Source organism: Trematomus bernacchii, unplaced genomic scaffold (genome assembly GCF_902827165.1).
Source record: "Trematomus bernacchii unplaced genomic scaffold, fTreBer1.1, whole genome shotgun sequence".
In the NCBI taxonomy this organism is placed as follows: domain Eukaryota; kingdom Metazoa; phylum Chordata; class Actinopteri; order Perciformes; family Nototheniidae; genus Trematomus; species Trematomus bernacchii.
The window spans coordinates 2221686-2242373 of NW_022987801.1; the positions used below are offsets into that span (position 1 = coordinate 2221686).

General features: G+C 42.2%; 1 protein-coding gene across 1 annotated transcript in view; it reads left to right on the forward strand.

Annotated features, from left to right (window-relative positions):
• LOC117498101 (phosphofurin acidic cluster sorting protein 1-like) overlaps positions 1 to 20688 on the forward strand; it is a 52070-nt gene continuing 31382 nt past the window's right edge. Inside the window, 1 exon segment of the mRNA XM_034150173.1 lies at positions 1 to 499. Within this exon segment, the coding sequence (XP_034006064.1) occupies positions 345 to 499 (155 nt within the window). The 5' untranslated portion in view covers positions 1 to 344.

Consider the following 20688-nt stretch of genomic DNA (forward strand, 5'->3'; position numbering starts at 1 on the left):
ACTACGGCGAGATAAATTTCCGCTTCCTGCACCGATAAACACCCCCTACCAGCAGCACCAAGTTGGGACAGCGAGAAGACCCACGGACGCGCGGATTTTACCGCCTGCTTTTGGGTTTAAACGGTTTAAACCCCCCCCTACGACTGCCATGTTTTCACTATTAAGCGGTGAATAGCACCAAACGGCTAAAAACTATCCGTTTCTACGTGACACAGAGCGTTTTACGCATTACGAGGACAAAATAAGCCAGACAAAAAAGGACAACACACACAGAGAAGAAAGGCTACTACGGGTATTCCTCTTCTTCTTAGCCCCGACTTGAAAGCCTTTTTTCAGCCTCCAGGATGTCGGAGCGAGGAGGGCTCCCGCGGACTGGGGGCGTCCCTTCGCCGCACATGCAGCCCTCCAAACCGGTCAGCATCACCTCCAATCGGCCGGTCCACATGAACCTGTACGCTACCTGGGAGGTGGACCGGTCCTCACCCAGCTGTGTGCCGAGGTATGTGAAGGGAGGGGGAGAAATACAGAGCATGACTTCACATTTTTGTGGGGAATGTCCCCAGTTTGTGTGTGTTTATACTGGGGAATTTCAAATATTCATGGGTGCCTATGCTAGAAGTGATACATTAGAATCAGAATCAGGTTTAGTGGACAAGTAGGTTTACACATACGAGGAATGTGCTTTGGTGTACAAGAAAGGAGCAAAAAGAGCTATTTGAAAGACTATTGTAAAACAAGACAATATTTGCACAACATATAAATATGTGAGAAACTGAGTACAGTAAAATATGACAAAACTATATTCATGTGCAGAGCAGAAATGTGCAACATATTCAAAGGGTTGATATTCAAAGGGTTGTGCAGGATTTACAGTATTAAAAATAACAAGATATTGTTCGCATGATGTGCATGAATGTTATGGGAGTGTTGGTAATTACATTAAAAGCCTATATCACAATTGTATTTGCTGTAATTAGGATATTTACCTGTTATCTTCCCCTGATTGTAACCTTTGTAAACCCTAGTTGAATACCACAAAAAAACCATTACCCAGTAGCTTTACAACCCTAATGTTAAAGCACACACAGCCATGCCCCCTGGTTATCATTTGCTCATAAATCCTGTGTGTGTGTTGGGGCAGCTGCAGCCTTTCCCCAGCAGATACCCTCAGCTGTTGCCCACCGGATCAATCGCAGACACTAAAGATTTGATGAAGCATTAGGTTTCTGGCTGTCACTGCAACTACACAGGGCATATTGTTCCCATACGTGATCCAGCAATCACAAGGAGAGGAAAGATGTTGCATGAATCATTGTTGATGATGTATTATTTTTCTTGATCATGCAATGAAAGTTGTATTTGTTTGTGTGTGACAATGCACTGCAGCAAGGTCACAGTGGACGAGACACCTTATCCACCTCAGCGTAGTCTCAGACAAAGACATTCTAGTCGGCTTCTTTGTTTGACTGAAAGGCTCAACAAGCAGCCTGGCATGTACTGTGTGTCACGCTGCTGACAGAAGCAGATGCACTGGCTCTGTGCTAGTTTCATCTGCATGGAAAGACACATATTGAAAGTGATAGTCCATATATATTTTCTCCAGTGGACGTCTTTTTATGATGCTGTGGTCTTGAGTAAGATTCAAGGTCAAGGGTTAACCGCTGTGAAGTGCACCTGATGTGATTCACAACCCAGGCTAAGCATACGTTGTGAGATATGATGATGGATTTTGCAGCAAATCGAACCGAAAAATGTCAAGATTTTGTCGTAGAATTTATTTATTTGTATCGGTTACACTGGCAAATACAGTAATTTCTATTTAACCTGTCAAAACCAAGCCTGTAAATCTTCAACTGATGCACGTTTCCCTTGATATTGTGTTGTTTTTTTCCTCGTCAGAAGACCGAAAGGCATCCTTCGAGGTGTTTAGGTTTCTGAAAGCAATTAGTGGGAATAAAGCATGCTGGTAAAAGCCTCGTACCGAGCTCACAGGCTGACGTCTTAATGCTGCTTCTAAAAAGCTTTGGGGCTTTACTGGGCTAGAAGGAAAGCCTCAGGGGTATGTTTTGCCTCTTAACATTTTGTGTGTGCGCACCATACGCTTGTGAATAAATGATGCAGTCCTGGATCTATATTTTGGAACAGTGAATATTAATAAAACATCCTTCGTTAGCCTAAATAACTTTCTTTCTTTCGAGATGAGATGATTACCTTGTTGGTGTTTGCGAATTCGTAGAGAATATGTTATGCCTTGTGCTTTAAAAATGCGATTGTAGACGTTTTTTGGAGGGGGTTTTTATGTCGCCACGGTCCGTCAAATATCTTCGATTTCACTGCAGTTGCAGCAACAGAGAGACTCCCAGAGCCAGAAACAGGGGGGGGGGGGAGACAGAGGATGAGAGTGGGAGATGAGAGAAGAAGTGGCGGCTCTGTCATCTCCATTTAAATAGGATTCCTCACATACACAAGCAGCAGGCACGTCTCCAGAAAACTCATCTGTGGCACAGTTTTCAGGACAAGAACCTGCATCTGATTCTGTACAATGAAATTCACTACAATGATGTTTTGCAGTCGGCTAAATGTAGCTTGTTGTTGCTCAGTTTCTTTTGCTGCAAGACGGGCTCCGAACTTCCCCCCCTTCTAGCAGAGGTGTTGTTGCAATAACCTCTTCCTGTCTACCCAAAATGCCACTTGGTATGCTGTTTATGCAGTGCTGTGGGTTGAATTTGCCCAGGCAGGCGCAAACACGCATTTAGAGAAACAGGAAAAATACTACTCGTATCTTATCGTAGATTGTTTGTTTGTTTTGTGCTCATATTCAGGGGGGAGTAACCGGAAATATTCAACAGTGTGAGATGATATCAATACTGGAATGCACTTTATTATGGTTTTTGAGGGCATTATGAAATCAGTTCCTCATAACCATCAACACAGCCTGAGGTCATTTCTGTGTTCCTGATTATTATATTTGATTGTTTACTATGGAGGGATACATTAATTTTACTCTCTACTAATTCAGTGTGGTGCTCTCTCTGCAGTGTCCTCAACACACACACATATATAAACAGGTGCTTGGCATTATTCCCTCTGCGTGGTTCATTGGTTCTTCACCCTAACCTCGGGGGGTGAAACCTTCATTTTCCACAGCCAAGTTATTCCACTTATGAGTACAGTAGCTCTAGGCTCACATCACTCACGTAGAGGCTGCAGTAAATATTCTCAGGTGGATTTGCAGACAGGTGGAATGTGGATGCATGTGTTCACACCACAAACTAGGGCTGCTCGATTATGGCAAAAATCATAATCTCGATTATTTGGGTCAATAATTGAGATCACGATTATTAAAAACGATTATCCATTTACTTTGAAAACATCCATTTATTGAAAAAAGAAAATTGTAGTATGTTTTTAACAGTTGATTACCCTGAACTTTAAGTATAATTCAACTGAAAAACCAATAAAGAAAATAATACTTTTTTTTTAAATAAATAATAATAATAATTTTTTTTTTAAATCGTTTTATTTCGATTATGTTGTTTTCATAATTGTTGCAAGCCAAAATCGTAATTCCGATTAAAATACAATTAATTGAGCAGCCCTACCACAAACCGTTTTGGTTTCCCTGAGTTATGTTAAAGCCTCCTTGTGCTGCTACTCTGCATCAGGTATTCCAGGAATGGGCCCTGTCGCAGAGCTCCTCGCCTTGCATTATTAAAGCAGGTCTCCTAAAGGGGGGGAGGTCCCATGACTCAGCTACTCACATGGATGCTGGGGCTGTGCTTCAATGTGGCTTCCAAGCCACGAGAGAATAGGGAGTGTCTTCCCCAGAACAACCACACATCTATAGGAAGGATTGTGGAAACAAAGAGAACAGTTGGAATAGGAATTTATAAGTTCTTATTGATACCAATGCAGTATTGATTCTGGTTTATAGGTCTGATTCTTTACCCTTTTCTGTGTGGAAAAACAAAAGTAGGCCTACACAGGTTTTCAGTGTCAATATCTATTTCACTATTTCTCTAACTGAGCACATGTGTATATGCCTATTGACATTAAAACATGTTAAAAGAAACGACAGACATCACAAGTGTTATTCATCTTTCTTGGTGAAATGAAACCTTCCCTGCTCCATGACTGCTCTTTGTTGCTAGCTTACAGCAGCATGAACACAGATTTGTCCGTCATGACGCATGACTTTTTGCATGAGCAACTGTCAGAAAAACAGGCCGCATCAATAAAAGGAATTGATGTACCCGGAGGCAATCATTTCAGATAGATCGGACGATTTGTCCCTGGTTCTCAACTGAAACCACTTCTTGATTCCGCTCCCTAGAGAGGAGGAAAGGCTTAATCTTTTTGACTTTTGACCTCTTGTAAAATGAAGCTTTGTCTACTTGTAACTAAAGATTGGCTTCACACAGCCTGATCTCCTTCCTAAGAAAAGAAAAACAACAAGTATCCCTCTGTTCTGACTTTGACAAATCCAGGCTTTGAGTTTCCCAAAGCTTCTAGTCTTTGTGCCAAAATAATCTTATCGTCCGTTTCTTCAAGAATCTTCGAAACTGAATGCTTTTACTCGGAGAGGCTCACCGATCCTTCAACATAATAGATCAGTGATTATTTCAAGACACAGATAAAATGATAGGACAAACATGTTTTATTTTTGAAAGGCTTCTACTTTTAGCTTTTGTGAAATACTGATTATCAGCCACTGGATTTCTGGAACCATGACAAGAAAGCCCTCCTTTATTTTTGCTTTCATGCCTCACAGCTAAATCTCTCGGGAAATTGCAAGTTGTGGTTGCATCAAAAAAGAAATTGTGAACCATGAAACAAGATTTCAAATATTTCAGCATTTATAATAAGCACATTCATATTCATCTTCATATAGTCATGCCAGCTTCTTCCACAAGGACACACATCTTGTAACACACGGTTAGGAAATGTTTATTTGTAATGAAAACAGCAGAGCATTAAAAATAAATGCTCATCTCCTGGCCTAGTAATGAATACTGTTGGCGTGTAGAAGTGCGGTGCAGGAATGCAGGATGTTCTGAATTATACATTGTGCATTTGTTAGGCCCGTTTGCTATAATTACCTTGCAACACAATAGTGGGACGATACTCATTCCTCGAGTGTCAGCATCACATTATCCAGCCTGCCCCCCCCCCCCTCAACCTGCTACTGAACACACAAATGGAAAGAAATGGAGATATGGCCAACAGGGTATCGTGTACATGCAGAGCGGGTAGCAGTAGTGGTGGTTATTATGGAGCTTTGCCACTTTCCTTGGTGCTGCTCGCTGTTCCGCACAACTGACCAGCCGAGAGGACGGGAGTTTCCTCCGAGGCTCAACTCGCCTCTTGGAGATGGAGATAAAGCAAAACTCCTCCTCACGAGTATTCACTATTTTCGTTAAAAAGCCTCAGGGGGATATGATGACATGCATGACCATTATAGCCTTTAATGATCTGTTGAATCTGTTGTTGAAAAGGGGCAAATTACCATTATGTTTGACTGATTTAGCTGTTGCGTTATGATTTGCGTTGATCATTTTTGAAAACGTATTACCTTTTTATCATGAGAACATCTATTTAAAGGGGACCTATCATGCAAAATGCACTTTTGTACGTCTTTTATACATGAATATGTGTCCCCGGTGTTCCAGGGAACTCACCAAGTGTCAGAAAACACAACCCTCTCTATTTTCCTCCATACCCAAATCTCTAAAAAAGGTGCTGCAACGGATCTGATAAAAACTGATCCAGATTTGAACACTGTCCTGACGTCAGGACGGTGGCGCTACGGCTATTGGGCCAACTCCACCAATCAGGAGGAGACAGCCACGCCCATTGCCGTTCGAAAGCGCTGGAGACGCTGTAGTACATATGCCAGGCCTGTAGGTGGTGCTGTTCTCACAGAATCAGCCCTTGCAAAAACAGAGCTAAAAAAAGTGCAAATTGAGCGAAATGAGGCATGGCTAAAATGCATGATCTGTTTGGTATTTTGAAAAAAAAAAAGTATAAATATGCCTTATATAGGTATGGTCCTACACTATATTATTCAAATATAGCATGATGGGTCCACTTTAAATGATCATAATGTCATTTATTCCGCACCAAACACAGAAGTTTCCACTATAATTCTTCATTCAGATTGATATTTTGACACATTTGCTTCACCAAATATAGCACCTAATACTGGATTTTGCACTATATAACTATAATTGTGCATTCCAAAACAGTTTTAAACCAATGGCTTTGGAAAGATTCATTTCTTTCTGTTGTTCAGAGGATTACAATTTCAGTCAAACCCAGTCAAATCCTTGCAGTTGAGGGAGTATTTTCATGTTTTCCTCAGCAGCGTGAAGGTTGGCAGGCTGTTTGAAGACCTGCAGTGAAACCTCTCAGCGAGCTGCCAACCCACTCCTAAGAATTTTCACTGGTATGCAGAGCTGTGATGCCAAAGTAGTGGCATAAATGCTCTTTTATAGACGTTCCTAAAAATAACACTTGCAAATAAACGTGTCAGTTTGGAGGCTTGAACATGTATTACAATTTAAAGCCCTTACTGGTTGAGCCCTCATTAAGGTCACCCAGTATACACTACTGTTTTGGCCCGAATATTAGATAAACCTCCCTTTTTTACATCAGTTGTTTTTGGAAAAAGACTTCGAGGAGACAATACACTTTTGAAAGGAAAAGACCCAAATCCAAATCCTTGAATCTTTTCCCAGGTTAAACTAAAACATGTAATACTGACTCGCTATAACAGACACACTATAAACAAACCTGCCATCTTAGCTACTTCAAAGCTAAACACAACCTAAAATGCAACACTCTGAATATCCTACGTTGTAAGACCACAATTCTAGTAGCAATATTATATAAACCCCACTTTTTAAAATGTAATTCTGAGGAAAAAAGGTAATATAGTCAGGTCAGGTCAATACTGTTAATTTGTATTTCGATGAAAAAGGAGCCTTCCAGTGATGAGTGGCAATGTGTCAAAAAGACTAGATGTACAGGATTTGTGTGGCTGGTTTACATTTGTCTCATCGTGTTTAATAGGTTTAGGGTTTAGGGCAAGATAAGATGCGAATAAAGGTAGATAAACTGAGTAGTTCACTGCATTATTCTACTGCGGTGTGCAGATGCTGTGGTCTGAAGGCCTTTGTTGCAGTGTTTTAAGGTGTGTGTGCGCTTAAAAGAGCTACCCTTCTCACATCTCCTGGCAGTGATCCACCTGCTGTGAAATCATAGACACACACACACGCTTCCACAGATTTTCATTTCCCAGTTTTATCGACACCTATTTCCGGACATCGTCACCGACATATGCTTCGCTTCCAGCTAATGTGTTATAAACAAGGACACCGTGGCGTACAGTTACATAAAAGGACATTCTGTGTGAGGGGAAACACAAGTCATGCTGACAACAGGTACATAATCCCACTGGATGATCGCATTTTAGACTTTTGAAACATAACATGCTTAGATAGCTGAACAAATCAAGGTTTCTCATTTAGTGCATACCTGAGTTTCTTTAAAGTGGACCTATTATGCTATATTGGAAAAATATATTGTAGGGCCATACCTATACAAAACATGTCTGTGAAGTTTTTTGCTTAAAATACCAAACAGATCACCCATTGTAGCCATGCCTCATTCTGCTCATACCCCTCTATTCCAGCCCTGTTAGAGAAATCCAGATTTTGGGTCCTTAGCTTTAAAAAAAAAAAAAGGAGGCGGAGCTAATGCCTGATCAGAATTCTACCGGAGATAAAGTTAAATTCTGCTGTGATAAAACGCCATCCTGTTCTAAGCCACATCAAGGATTATTTCTGCAACAGTATGGAACTCAAATGCTTTTTCTCTTGCGGGTTCATCACAAGGTGAGTTCCTTTTTTTTATATCCTGCTTTTTAAACACATGTGCTCTACAAAGTACAGGTTAGCTCTGAGTGTTAGCGAGGCTTGCTAATGTAAACAAAGACGAGATTACGTCCAAAACACGTCAGGCATTGTTTCCGATAGCAACTTTGTGTGGGTCCGCCGCCGATTTTACGTCATATCGGCAGCAAATCTGTATCCGCTCGTTGTACCCCCGTTTTAAAAAGATTTGGGTACGGAGGAAAAGAGAGAGGGTTTTATTTTCTGACGCTGCGCGAGTTCCCCGACGCACCGGGGACACATATTTATGTAGAAAATACATCAAAAAGTGCATTTTGCATGATAGGTCCCCTTTTAAGTTTCTCCCATTATCGCTACTTCCTGTTTGTTGCTACTATATATCTGCATAGTAAATAATGTGTACACACTTCTGTAATCCCCTGCAGCTCAGGTTTCATCGTCCAAGCGATGATAACACAAGCTCGTAATGCACTTAGCACACATTGACCTTGACACGGTACCTGTCAGGGTTACGACCAATCATTTATTGACATTTCTTCAATTATTTGTTGGTTGTTGCCTAGATGTTGTTGTTGAAGTACTGTAGTTATTTTACATTACAATGCATGGTTCTTATTTATGGTGACAATCTGTACTTTTGGCATATTTTATTATCAGAAAATAGCTAAGTAATAACATGACACAGCATGTGTTTTGTAAGGTGTTTTTTCAACCAATTTGTCCCATTTGTTGGTCATTTCATTGTATATATTACCCAGCATGCATCTTTAAATAATCAGAATCAGCAACAGAATACTTTTAGAATGAAATTAAATAAAGGTAAAATAAATAAGTAGCTGTTTATAATGTCCAAATTAATTATATGAGCTGTAAAAGGTAAGGCTAAAGAAACAGAATGGGGTGAAAAAATGATTATATTAGCAGTTGCTCCCTGACTCGCACTGTCACTCTGATAATCACTACCCATTATGATGGCTATATTGAGGCAGGCTTTGATTGGTCGATAACCAGGAAGCCAATTTGATAGCCGGTCAGATAGAGGTTTCCTTTTCAGTTCCAGTTGTGCTGGGATGGCATTGTCTCCCCGCTCTGGAGCTAAACTGGATTAGGCGGCTGTTCTTCTCATTAATCTGTAATCGCTTTAACGAAGGGTCAATCATATTGTGTGTGTGCGCATGTGTTGTGTGTTACAACAAAGACAGTATTCCCTCTATATGTAAAGTCTTTATTTTAATTTTAAACTCACATATTTAATGCTAATGATGCATGCACAGACAATAGCCTTTTAAGGAAGATTTTTCCACTTTCCCTCAGCACCAGCACTATTTTATCTCGTCACACACACACACACACACACACACACACACACACACACACACACACACACACACACACACACACACACACACACACACACAGACACACTCACACACACCGCAGGTCACATGCTCAGCCTGGCAGGCATAGACGAAGGTGGGAGAGGCCAGACGACAGCCCCGTGCTCTGGATAACAAAGTGCACACCAGCAGAAACACGATTAGCGAACTTGCCGACAACTTTCACTTGTGCTCAGGGTCTCCTTTTTCATTTGGCAATGCAACACGTGACACCCCCCGATTTGTCACGCATGTTTTTTGTTGTTGGGGTAAACATATAGGATGCACTTTGATGATGTTGGGTTTGCTAAATGTGTGTTTGAGTGTAGATGAGTGTACATGTAGAGGTTCATTCTGCCCTCCTTAGGAAGTAGCGGGCCTCAGCATGTCCTTGCCTGTGGCGGTGGGAAGTAGAGCGAGACGGAAAGAGATGGAAAGAGGGAGAGGGAGGGAGAGGGGAAGGGAGGGAGGGTTGCACCGAAGCAGAGGAATAGAGGGGCTGATGATGAAAAGCAGGAAAAAAAAGTGAGATAAATACCAAAAGGTCACTTGTTGTTTTTTTATATATACAAGACACCTCTACAGGTTGTGCAAGTGTTTGCATGTGTTTGTACTTGTCTTACTTTCACTACGGAGAGTTGAAACACAAACCGACACATCATACAGATCCAGACATGATTCTCAGGACATTATCGGGACTCGCAGAGACAATAAGATGCGACGCAACTTATTAACTATAAGCGTACAGACTTCGTTTTTGGTTACTGTCAGGCCGTGTCATGTCACTCGGAAAATACACATTCTTGTCTCTGATGTTCTGTGACGAGAAATGCAAAGCCTGAATGGCAATGTGACCAATATGATCACTTTCTGTAGTTTTAAAGTTGACACTAAAAACTGCTGTTTCTGGTGACCAGAAGGAAACTTGGCACATCTATTTCAAGTGCTTAGAAGAAGATCTACCAACCAAATGTTCTAAATAAATGTATTTTTCTAAGTAAGACAGGTTGCAGAAGTGTTTTTTAACTCCTGATGTGCAGTATTTTTAAATCTTATAATACTACAACACCCACACACATGCATCTCCTTTCCCAGTAAGGGGTCAATTCAGTTTAATACAATGTCTTCCGAAGTGACAAAACAAGTTTGTATGTGAGTTTACACAACCATGTAAAGCTTCCCATTTTTATTCCTGTCTGTTTACACTTCCCAGAGGCAGCGCTGTAAAAAGGGAGGAAAATGCAGGAGCTAGAGTTTTCAATTCGTCATGCAGTCACATCTCAGAGTCTGTCTATTGAGACGGCTTCTATTAATTCATATCCATTGTGTCCTTCACTGTATATTCAGGGAGCAACAATAACAATAACAATATAAGATAGCGATGCATTCTCATCACCTTCCACTGCTTCTCGTCTCACCTTGAACCTCTCATCAAACACAAGTGCTCTGTTGTTGTATCCTGTCACATTAAGTGCCTTTTCTCAACGCGTTGCATTGAATTTGCAACAAACCCTTCACATGCTGGTGTTGCTGTGTAAATGTCTCATTGTGTGGTCATGGAGCAACATCTCTGTCATCTTCAAACCTCCATTCAAAGGATCATTGTGTGTGTATATGTGCACAAGACAGTGTGTGCTCGCTACATGCTACCTTACATGGTGTGATATTCATGGCAGCTGCTTCTTGCCTCACCTTAATCTCCAGTTAGAGATGTGTGTGTGTTTGACACGTTTTATGCTGCTTTTAAGTATCATTTTCACTACATTATTTGCTGCCCTTGAATCTGGCCTGTCTTCCATTCACATTTAATCGAAAAGTGGTCCAGTATGTGCTGTATTTCTGCCTTTAAATAGCACTCTACGCTTCACAGAGCACACATCGACTTTCCTCACCTAGCGACATGCATCAAATAATGCTTCGCTGTGTGTACGCGCGTGTGTGTGTTTTGACAGTGGGTTCTTGCTTCAGGCTAAGTGTCGCTCATGTCGCTCTGCACAGAGGCAAAGCGTAGAATGAATATATAGAGGAGGGGAAAAAATAGGAAAAGAGGAGAGAGGGATTAGGCGTCTTCAGGGCTCCACGGAAGAGAAAATGATGAAGCGAGGCTGACGTGCGCCTGGTTCCACGTCTCGGAAATGTCGCTCACATCTCCGATTTTGTTAGTAATTACAAAAAGGTCTGTCGTTGCTCACATAAATCACTGTTGTACTTTGGCAGTTTGAACTTTAGCAGGGACTTTGGCAGGGCTAATGTGTCATTGTGTCATTGATTCATCTATATTTTGGTTAGTAAAATTCAAATAATCTAATAAAATGTCACATTTTCTCAGAGCTTAACGTTGCAGAAAGATGAAGGTGAAACGAGCCCCTTTAAACAAATGTAATGTAGACTCAATGATGTCAGTTTGTAGTAATGTCTTAAGGCAAAGTCTCTGTTTCCTTTTAATAATAACTAATAAAAAAATGGCGGTTGGGTCTGAATGCCAAGCTAAAGCAAAGCAGAGAAAAACCTTGTGTTCAATGAATGAGCCATGAAGCAAGAGAAGCGGAGGGTGACGACGAGATAAGGTGGAGGAGAGCGAGCCGAGGAGGGCCACATTGTGAGGAGTCAAGGTGGCGGGGGCCGAGGGTGAGATGAGAGCATGGAGAGAAGAAAAAAAAGGGATTTGGCTGCAAGGGAGAGAAAATAGATGAGAAGAAAGAGGGATGAGGAGAGGCTGGTGAGAGGGGGAAAGAAGGGAGGCTTTATCAGGAAAGGAGGACATCAAAGCCGGGGTGATTTAGTGGAGGAGCAGCCAAGGCACGAGGAGGAGATATGAGCTGATGGAGGAATTAGACTACATTGTTCCATTACATCCTCCTCTTCCTCCTCCTCCTCCTCCTCCTCCTCAGCCACAGTTGTGACAGATCTGAAGTGCAGTCTCACCTCCACCGTGTCTCTGCAGCAGTCACCAAGGTGCCGTAACGGCTGCTCTGTTGGTGCAGATTCACGCGCTGTCGTCGATTCGGTACCCACATGATGGCTCAATTTCAGTCCTGCTGCGTCATATTGCTACAAAATATCAAAACACCGTTTCTGCTTGAATTTAATCAGTAATTTACCTTACATCTTTTTACATTACATTTCATTTAGCTGACATTTTTTATCCAAAACGATAACATGTTACATGAAAGTGACATTTGTTGGTGTTTTGAAATGGAAAGCACCATGTAATGTGCTTTCAGGTGCTTTTGGCTGCGAAGACACCCACGATGGAAGCTGTTTGGAACTTCCTGCTTTTTCAATGTTGTGCCTTAAGGCCCTGACACACCAAACTGACACCAAAGAACTCGTCCCGACGGACCCGATTGTTGTGTCGCCTCACGTCTCCTGCGTCTTGGCCAAAAAGTCGCACTGGAACACACCGCAAAGACTTCAGCCGACGGCCAAGTAGCACGTACGCACTGCGCATGCGTGAGTGGCAATAACTCTCCTTACCAGCAAGCGGCGGTAGTGTGTATTCTTAATTCAACCGGAAGACAGACTGCGTGATATATACAAACAACAAATAGCGTGCGTTCCATTTTCACTCTTGTCCATCACAGACTGTTTCACATAACGACTTATAATCGAAAACATGTTTAGTGCGGTACTGGAAAATGAAAAATAATAGCCGTCTTCTTCACTTCCGTTTCGCTTCTCATGCACTGATTCGCTAAGCTGAACAGCCAATCAGAGTGATTTCTTTTGCCGACAGCCTCCCGATTCAACATGTTGAATCGGGAGCGGAAGGTGTCGGCACGGCCGAAAAGACACGACGGTGCGGAACACACCAATCTGAGTAGGGCAACAGGACGCTCATCGACGGCCAGACATCTATCGACGGCCGAAATCGGCTCGGTGTGTCCGGGCCTTTAGAAGCACTGTGAGGATGACAATTACACATTTCTGGAAGTTTTGTAACTGGCCTGCACCTAAAGTAGGATATAAATGTATTGTAATATTGAACACTGTGATGTTTGTGCGCACTCTTCTCAGAAAACACAACACCTCTTGAAGGCACCATAAGATCCGTGTCGTCCCGGTTCTCTCTCTTCTGTTTCACAGATTGAATCGAGGCCATGGGCTGCTATTTGTCACAATCACTGACAAAAACACTTTCTGCTTGTGTATTTCTGCGAGCCATTTGTTCAAAGCGTTACGTAACAGACCGGGAAGAGTATTTCTGTACACTGAGTTAGCAGTGGAGATTGGATGTGATCAGAGCGCCCTGTGTTTTAATTGTATTTCTTCCGCTGCAAATGTAGAGCATGTCTACACGTTATTGTGCAGATGGCAACACTTCATCTGGGAAACACAAATGCACATATTCAATATGTATTCATGAGTGACTTCTCCTCACGTCTGTTATAGTCACACACTATCACATGTTTATTTTCACTTTCTCTAACTTGTGTTTGGTGCTCTCGAAATCTGGTTTTGAGCTTTCACTTCTTATCTTCTTCCAATTGTTATCCTCTCTGTCACTTGTTGTTAAGCGCAGAAACGCTGAACTGTCCAAAAGCATTTTTTTGTCGAAGTTGTTTACCTCTCTTCTCCACTACCCCTCCATCTTTTTCCAATTTCGAGTTTCTCCGGGGATTCCATAAATGGCTAACATCTCAAACTCGCTGAAACACATTGCACACTTTACTCTCATGCCTTCCGAAAAAAGGCAGCTGCCACCCACGTACCAAAACTCCTTCTAGATAGCTCAGTCTAACAACATAAAAAAAAATGAAGTGCCCACCCACCTACATGCAGTCGCACGCTCAAATAGCTCCCCCGCTGTGGGCAGAAGCACACAGCGGAGAGCGATGCCGGGATTTGGTCCTGATGAGCACTGTGGAAATAGGTCCACACACACACACATACACAGACACACACACATACATTTGCTCTTATGGAGGAATCACTTCTGCTCTGCTTTCAGATTAAATATGAGTCACAACGCAAGAAAACACACACAGTGAGCGACACATACACAAACCTGCCTTAAAGCTGTATGGAAAAGCCACTTACTGCTCGCTCAGTGGTGCATATAGTACATACTGTCCACACACACACACACACACCACGACCATATGACATATTACCTGTAACCTACTTATGCCAATGTACGCTCACCCACTCTGTTTCGGTGACTTTTTCTCCCACACACTCAGACTGACACATGTATACATACACACTCACTCACACACACACACACACATTGGCAGAATGATGTGCTTATTCATCAATGCAAACACACATGCATGCGTGGGAGATGATCGCATCACGAGTGGACGTGGTACAGCCAGCATACAGAGGGAGAGTAGAGGTGTGTGTGTGTGTGTGTGTGTGTGTGTGTGTGTGTGTGTTTAGCTGCTGGGTCAGAAGTCTTGGTGATTTGTTGAGCAGATTGTGGTCAGTTTTGGCAGCTTCAAGCTTGTTCACACATTTGATAATCAAGGTCTTACAAAAATAAAAGTCAGAAATATTCATGACAGATATCGCCTGAAAGACCGTAAGCAAAGGGACCAGAAAGCATCAAGTGAAGATAGATGTGAAGATCACATAGAGGGCGGACTGGACTGTAAAATCACGAAATCAATCCAAATCGTATGTTGGAGACTGATTGGCGGTAAGCATAGATGTAGATTGAACTGGATATTAAGAAAGGAAGGAGGAGCAATCACACACAATTCTGCGGAGATGGAAGGGATGGAGAACTGTGATCAACAGAGGCGAAAAAAGGAAAAAAGCCTTGAATGAAAGAAGATGGTGGGCAGGAGATGATGGTGCTGCTTTTAGTGTGCAGACAGCCTGTGATATGGGAGAGATGACACACAGAGAAAGTGACACATATTGGGTCCTGATGCATTGTGTCAGTGTGACTGTGATCCTGTTGTTAGAGCCTGCCATCCTCCGATGCAGGTGACACACATTTGATAATAGGTCTTTTTTAGACATTTACCGAAACACACACAGTCACAGACTCAGGCCAGGAACATTATGAATAGATTCAGTTCGCTGTCGAACACACACACTGTGGAGAAGGAAAATGTCACAGAGGAGGAACAGAGACTGTCAGGGTTGATGCTCGGCTTCATTTCACGTCTAATCTTCCTGAACAGAATATTCTGGAGTAAAAACAGACGTCTCTTTTTATCACCGGGCCTCTGTAGCCACACTATCCCACAGATCATTTCATTATAGCCTCTAACTTACAAAGCACTTCTCTGAGATTGCCATGAAAGCCCCTGTGTACCCAAACCGAAACAACAGAAGCAGACGTGGACAGACAGATTAGGAAGAGAAACGTCTCGCAGAGCCATTAGCTGATGAGAGGTAGTTTTAACGTCGCCCTCTGTTCGTATTATTATTATTTATTGATGCTCACCTTGTGTTTGGGATCTATTATTCTCATGCCTTTTATTTGCAGATGTGAAAAGAGAACGAGAAAACATCAGAGGAACAGGACGTCAAAAGCTTATTTTAAGTAGGAGATCATTATTTTGCTGCTTTTGAGGTGTGGTTCGCTTCTAGTCCTCGAGCAGCTTCTAAAAGACAGAAAAGGCTTTTGTACCTGTTCACATGGGACTGAATAAGCTACACGCGCATCTGCAATGAAAGCCAGATATTTCTGTGTCTAAATAATGTTCTTGATCGCGACTAATAGTCTCCATTATGTGAGAAAGAGATTACAAACTAACTATAAAAAACTCAAACTAATGAGGCTGCTCAAGGCAAGATGCACCACTGGGCCAATTTAGAAGAAAGGGAAATAATTAGTGCCTGTAAATAAAAAGTTAACCCCAATTAAAACCAGTTAACTCTAAATGTTAGCTGGGATAAATATGTGAATAATTAAGGATGGTTTTCGCTACATTCAATTAATTGAGCTGTTCTTTGCTGTATGTTTTTTGCTTCATTGCAATGAGGATGTGAAGATGCAACTTAAAGTGGACCTATCATGCTATATTTGAATAATATAGTGTAGGACCATACCAATATAAGGCATATTTATACTTTTTCAAAATACCAAACAGATCATGCATTTTAGCCATGCCTCATTTTGCTCAATTTGACATTTTTTTGCTCTGTTTTTGCAAGGGCTGATTCTGTGAGCAACAGCACCATCTAGAGGCCTGGCATATGTACTACAGCGTCTCCAGCGCTTTTCGAACGGCAATGTCCGTGGCTGTCTCCTCCTGATTGGTGGAGTTGGCCCAATAGCCGTAGCGCCACTGTCCTGACGTCAGGACAGTGTTCAAATCTGGATCAGTTTTTATCAGATCCGTTGCAGCCCCTTTTTTAGAGATTTGGATATGGAGGAAAATAGAGAGGGTTGTGTTTTCTGACACTTGGTGAGTTCCCTGGAACACCGGGGACACATATTCATGTATAAAAGACGTACAAAAGTGCATTTTGCATGATAGGTCCCCTTTAAGTGACATTTGATGTAAAAAAATCGGCTTAAAAACTTGACATGATACACATTGTGTTCTATACTACATGGAAGTAATGCATCTAAAAGACATACTAATATTATTTTCATACTTTGAACAAAAGCCATTATAATTTATATCTATATAGTTAATACTCAGAAACTAACTGGCTTTAAAACCAAAGTGCAGTTTTCGATCTACTAATGCTATTTATAGATCAACTCAAAAAAACCCTAGGTGCAATATAGCTTCCAGCCGTTTCAATATGATCCATCTGTAATATCAATACGGCTCCCTAAACTGGCTGCAGGGATATGAGATGGATCAATACGCAGTATATGAAAGCTGCTGGATTAGCGTCCTGCTGCTCCGAGCTACTGATCCTCCTCCTAGTTCTTCGTCTCTGTTCTCAGGTGGAGCTTACAGTACGGCGTTCATGCATATTGATCAGCCGAAACGACAATTAGCTTCCTGTGTACGGGTTTGTTTTGCTTCCCCTCCAGTACTCACGCATGAGTAGACGGTGCTATCGGTTTCCTGATGTGTGTCAGCTGCGCTCCGTTCAGATTTTAAGCATGTGCCGACTATGTGGAGTTATTACATGTGTGTGTGTGTGTGTGTGTGTGTGTGTGTGTGTGTGTGTGTGTGTGTGTGTGTGTGTGTGTGTGTGTGTGTGTGTGGTGTGTGTGTGTGTGTGTGTGTGTGTGTGTGTGTGTGTGTGTGGTGTGTGTGTGTGTGTGTGTGTGTGTGTGTGTAGTGTGTGTGTGTGTGTGTGTGTGTGTGTGTGTGTGTGTGTGTGTGTGTGTGTGTGTGTGTGTGTGTGTGTGTGTGTGTGTGTGGTGTGTGTGTGTGTGTGTGTGTGGTGTGTGAGTGTGTGTGGTGTGTGTGTGTGTGTGTGTGTGTGTGTTCAAAACAAATCATCTCAAGGTTTTCTCATGACTGATTAGAAACTGTTGGTACAGAGCCAGGCTTTATCAATCAGGATACCTCTATCAACACAGGCAGTGGACTTTTTTTTATTTTTAGAAGCTGCCCAATCATTTTGCATCTGAATTACTTTACAAACTTCTAATCAAGGGCTCCAAAAAACTGCCGGATATTGGTGTTTTTTTTGCCAGAAACTAGCATACGCATAAATAAAAGACTTAAGAAAATCTTGATACAAGATCCAAATACCTGCTTTTTCAGGGAGTCGCCCTGTCTTAACAAACTATCTGCTGATAAAAAGAAAAGTGAGTGAATGAGTTTCCAATGTCAAGAATTAAGTACAACCCCCAAAAAGAGGTTGATAAGAGATACATTTTGCAGATTTGGTTTGTGGCCAACACCACAGATTCGGTTAAGATTGAGTGTTTGATACCTCAGATTTTGTTTGCCAGATCTCTTAAATGACTAAGTAAATATAAACACTGCTAAACAGGTGCAGCTGTGGCTCTTTTGGCAACCAAATTATTCATCAAATGAAACCACATCATCTCCCGCTCCGTGAGTCAGACGATGTTAAATGCGATTCCTCCCCCTCGCAGCTGATACTTGCTTTTGTGGATGTAACTTTTTTAGTCATAAGTCCTTTAAGAGACGTGCCAAGCTAAATCTCTTTTGAGAATAAAGCACTCAACCTTTGTAGGCGTCATAGATCGCTGACGGCCTAACAGAAACAAAGTCCTAATCTTAACAGAAAACCTTAGTCACGGTGCTAAAGTCTTGATCTCATCCCTACATTTAAACCCTCATAACCAGTACATCAAGTTGAACTCCATACATAAACAACTACTTTAACTAAGCACTTTTTAAGGATACTTCGTCCATTTAGCATCATATTATCATACTAAGGAAGGACAGCTTAAAAAAAAAGAAAATATTCCAAGTCAGTACAGAAGAAATACAGATATCATATCTTTTTTTTCATTGCTTTTTCTTGTCCAAACATAACCCCTACTTTACCCATAATGCACCTCAATTTCCAAACAGTAAGGTATGGTGTGATGCGAGTAGCAAGCGAATACAAATCGGGCTACAGAGGTCCTGTAAACTCACATTTTTTTTAAATGTATACAATTTGTTGGTACCAGCTGCGACTCAAGTGTCATCACTTGCGGACATTTATTAGACTCCACACATGTCCTCAGGGAGCCACAAAGGCTTTACACAAGTATCTTACAAATGCACTTCCTGTAAATGGATTAAATTCAGTGGAATTCCTCTTTTTAAAAGCCGCATAAACTGGCAAAAATGCACCTAAAATATATACACATCCTCTTTACACTGTTGCCAGACTGCTCTGCTGTATTGCCTTTCCATTCTCATGTTACCAGAGCATTATTGTGCTGCACCACTGTGTGTGAGGAAGGAGGAAGATCAGCCTCACTGGAGTCTGGCTGCTGTTGTGACCTGCATGCTAATCATGTGTAAGAGGCTGGGGGGGTGTATAGCTAATATACACACATATACCTACAGTACACTTACACACCGCTCTAGCTCTCAATGTTGCCCCATCTTCCGGACATAACGCGATTTCTCTCCTCGATGATTGATGCCTCGGCCTTATTATCTCTCCGACTTGCTGTAAGCCCCGCCCCGTCCAGAAGCCCATTGGCAGCCACAGCTGTCAGAGGGTCATGGATGAGAAGCAGAGCAGACTGCAGAGCTTTATGACTCACTCTGCTGCTGCCCCTATAGAGAGGGGGGGGGTTCAGCTTAGATAAAGGCTCCCTCAGGTAAACTCCATCTCGTGGTTTTGGGACATTTTGAGTAAATGTGACCTTGAAGAGCCTCAATGATGATGTGAAGTTTTACAAAGTCCTAATTGATTTGGCTTTCACACCAGCGCTTTTCCCTTTCTAGCTCCTAGCGAGAGCTTTTCTGGTTCAGCTCCGGTTTCCCTTTTCAGCTCCCACTCTGTTCACATCGCCCAGAGCTGCCGCTGCTGCGTCATGACGTCACAGTTTACGTCGCTGATTTTCTCCCACAACAACAACAGGCCGGGGACTGCATCGGGTCGATGATCGTGTTGCTTTTAATCATACGAAGCCAGATTAAATTAAATAACGACTTCTCCAACCTTATACTTTTCTCCAGAGTGCCGTGGTTCATTGTTTATTAATGTGTTTCAGCGGCATTTACCGCTGCAGTGCTGGCTGCTCTTCCACGGGAGTTTATTCTCCCGTTAGCTCCGGGTTAGCTCACACGGCTCTAAAGTATTCACTGTCTGACTGTCACACAAGCAGCTGATACATATCCCCAGTTCCCCTTAAGTGAATGTGTGTCAGTCTGAATTGACGCTGTTTGGCATCACAACGCTGTTATGAAAGTTTCTCTGGTATAACATGGGTGATGTTAGCATAGCAACCGAAGCTAAACTGACTACTTGTTAAGCCGTGTTCTACAGGCACATTTTACCGGCGTATTTTTCATTATGATTCTACTTGTGATAGTCGGACATGACAACCTGTGCAGCCCATGTATTAATTCCATCCGATAGCTGCTATAATAACAAACAAAACGTCTGCCTGCTCTCCACAATGATCAATAACAGCGAACGGATGGTCAAAGTAAGGTTTCCTGCACGCCTCGACGTAAGAGAGACGTAAGCGACGCCGCGTCATAGCTCCGAAGCTCTTGCCTCTGGACCGACAATTTTTTGGAGCTGGAAGTGAACCGCATTCTGGAGCTATGACGCGCCGCCGCTGCGGTGTGAACAGGAAAAACCGGCGCTTTTCCAGCTCCAGCTCCGAGCAGGAGCTGGAAAAGCGCCGGTGTGAAAGGGGCATCAGTCAGACCAAACAGACAATTTGAATAGGCCGGCTTTGGCTCTGAAATGTAGGGCATTTAAAAAATATATTTTCTAAAATGTAATGAATAAAGCAGTTCATATTTAATATAACTAATAACTGACAAACAGTGAAAACTATCCTTAGCAGCTGCCTTGTTATGTCTTTTAACAACTCATTG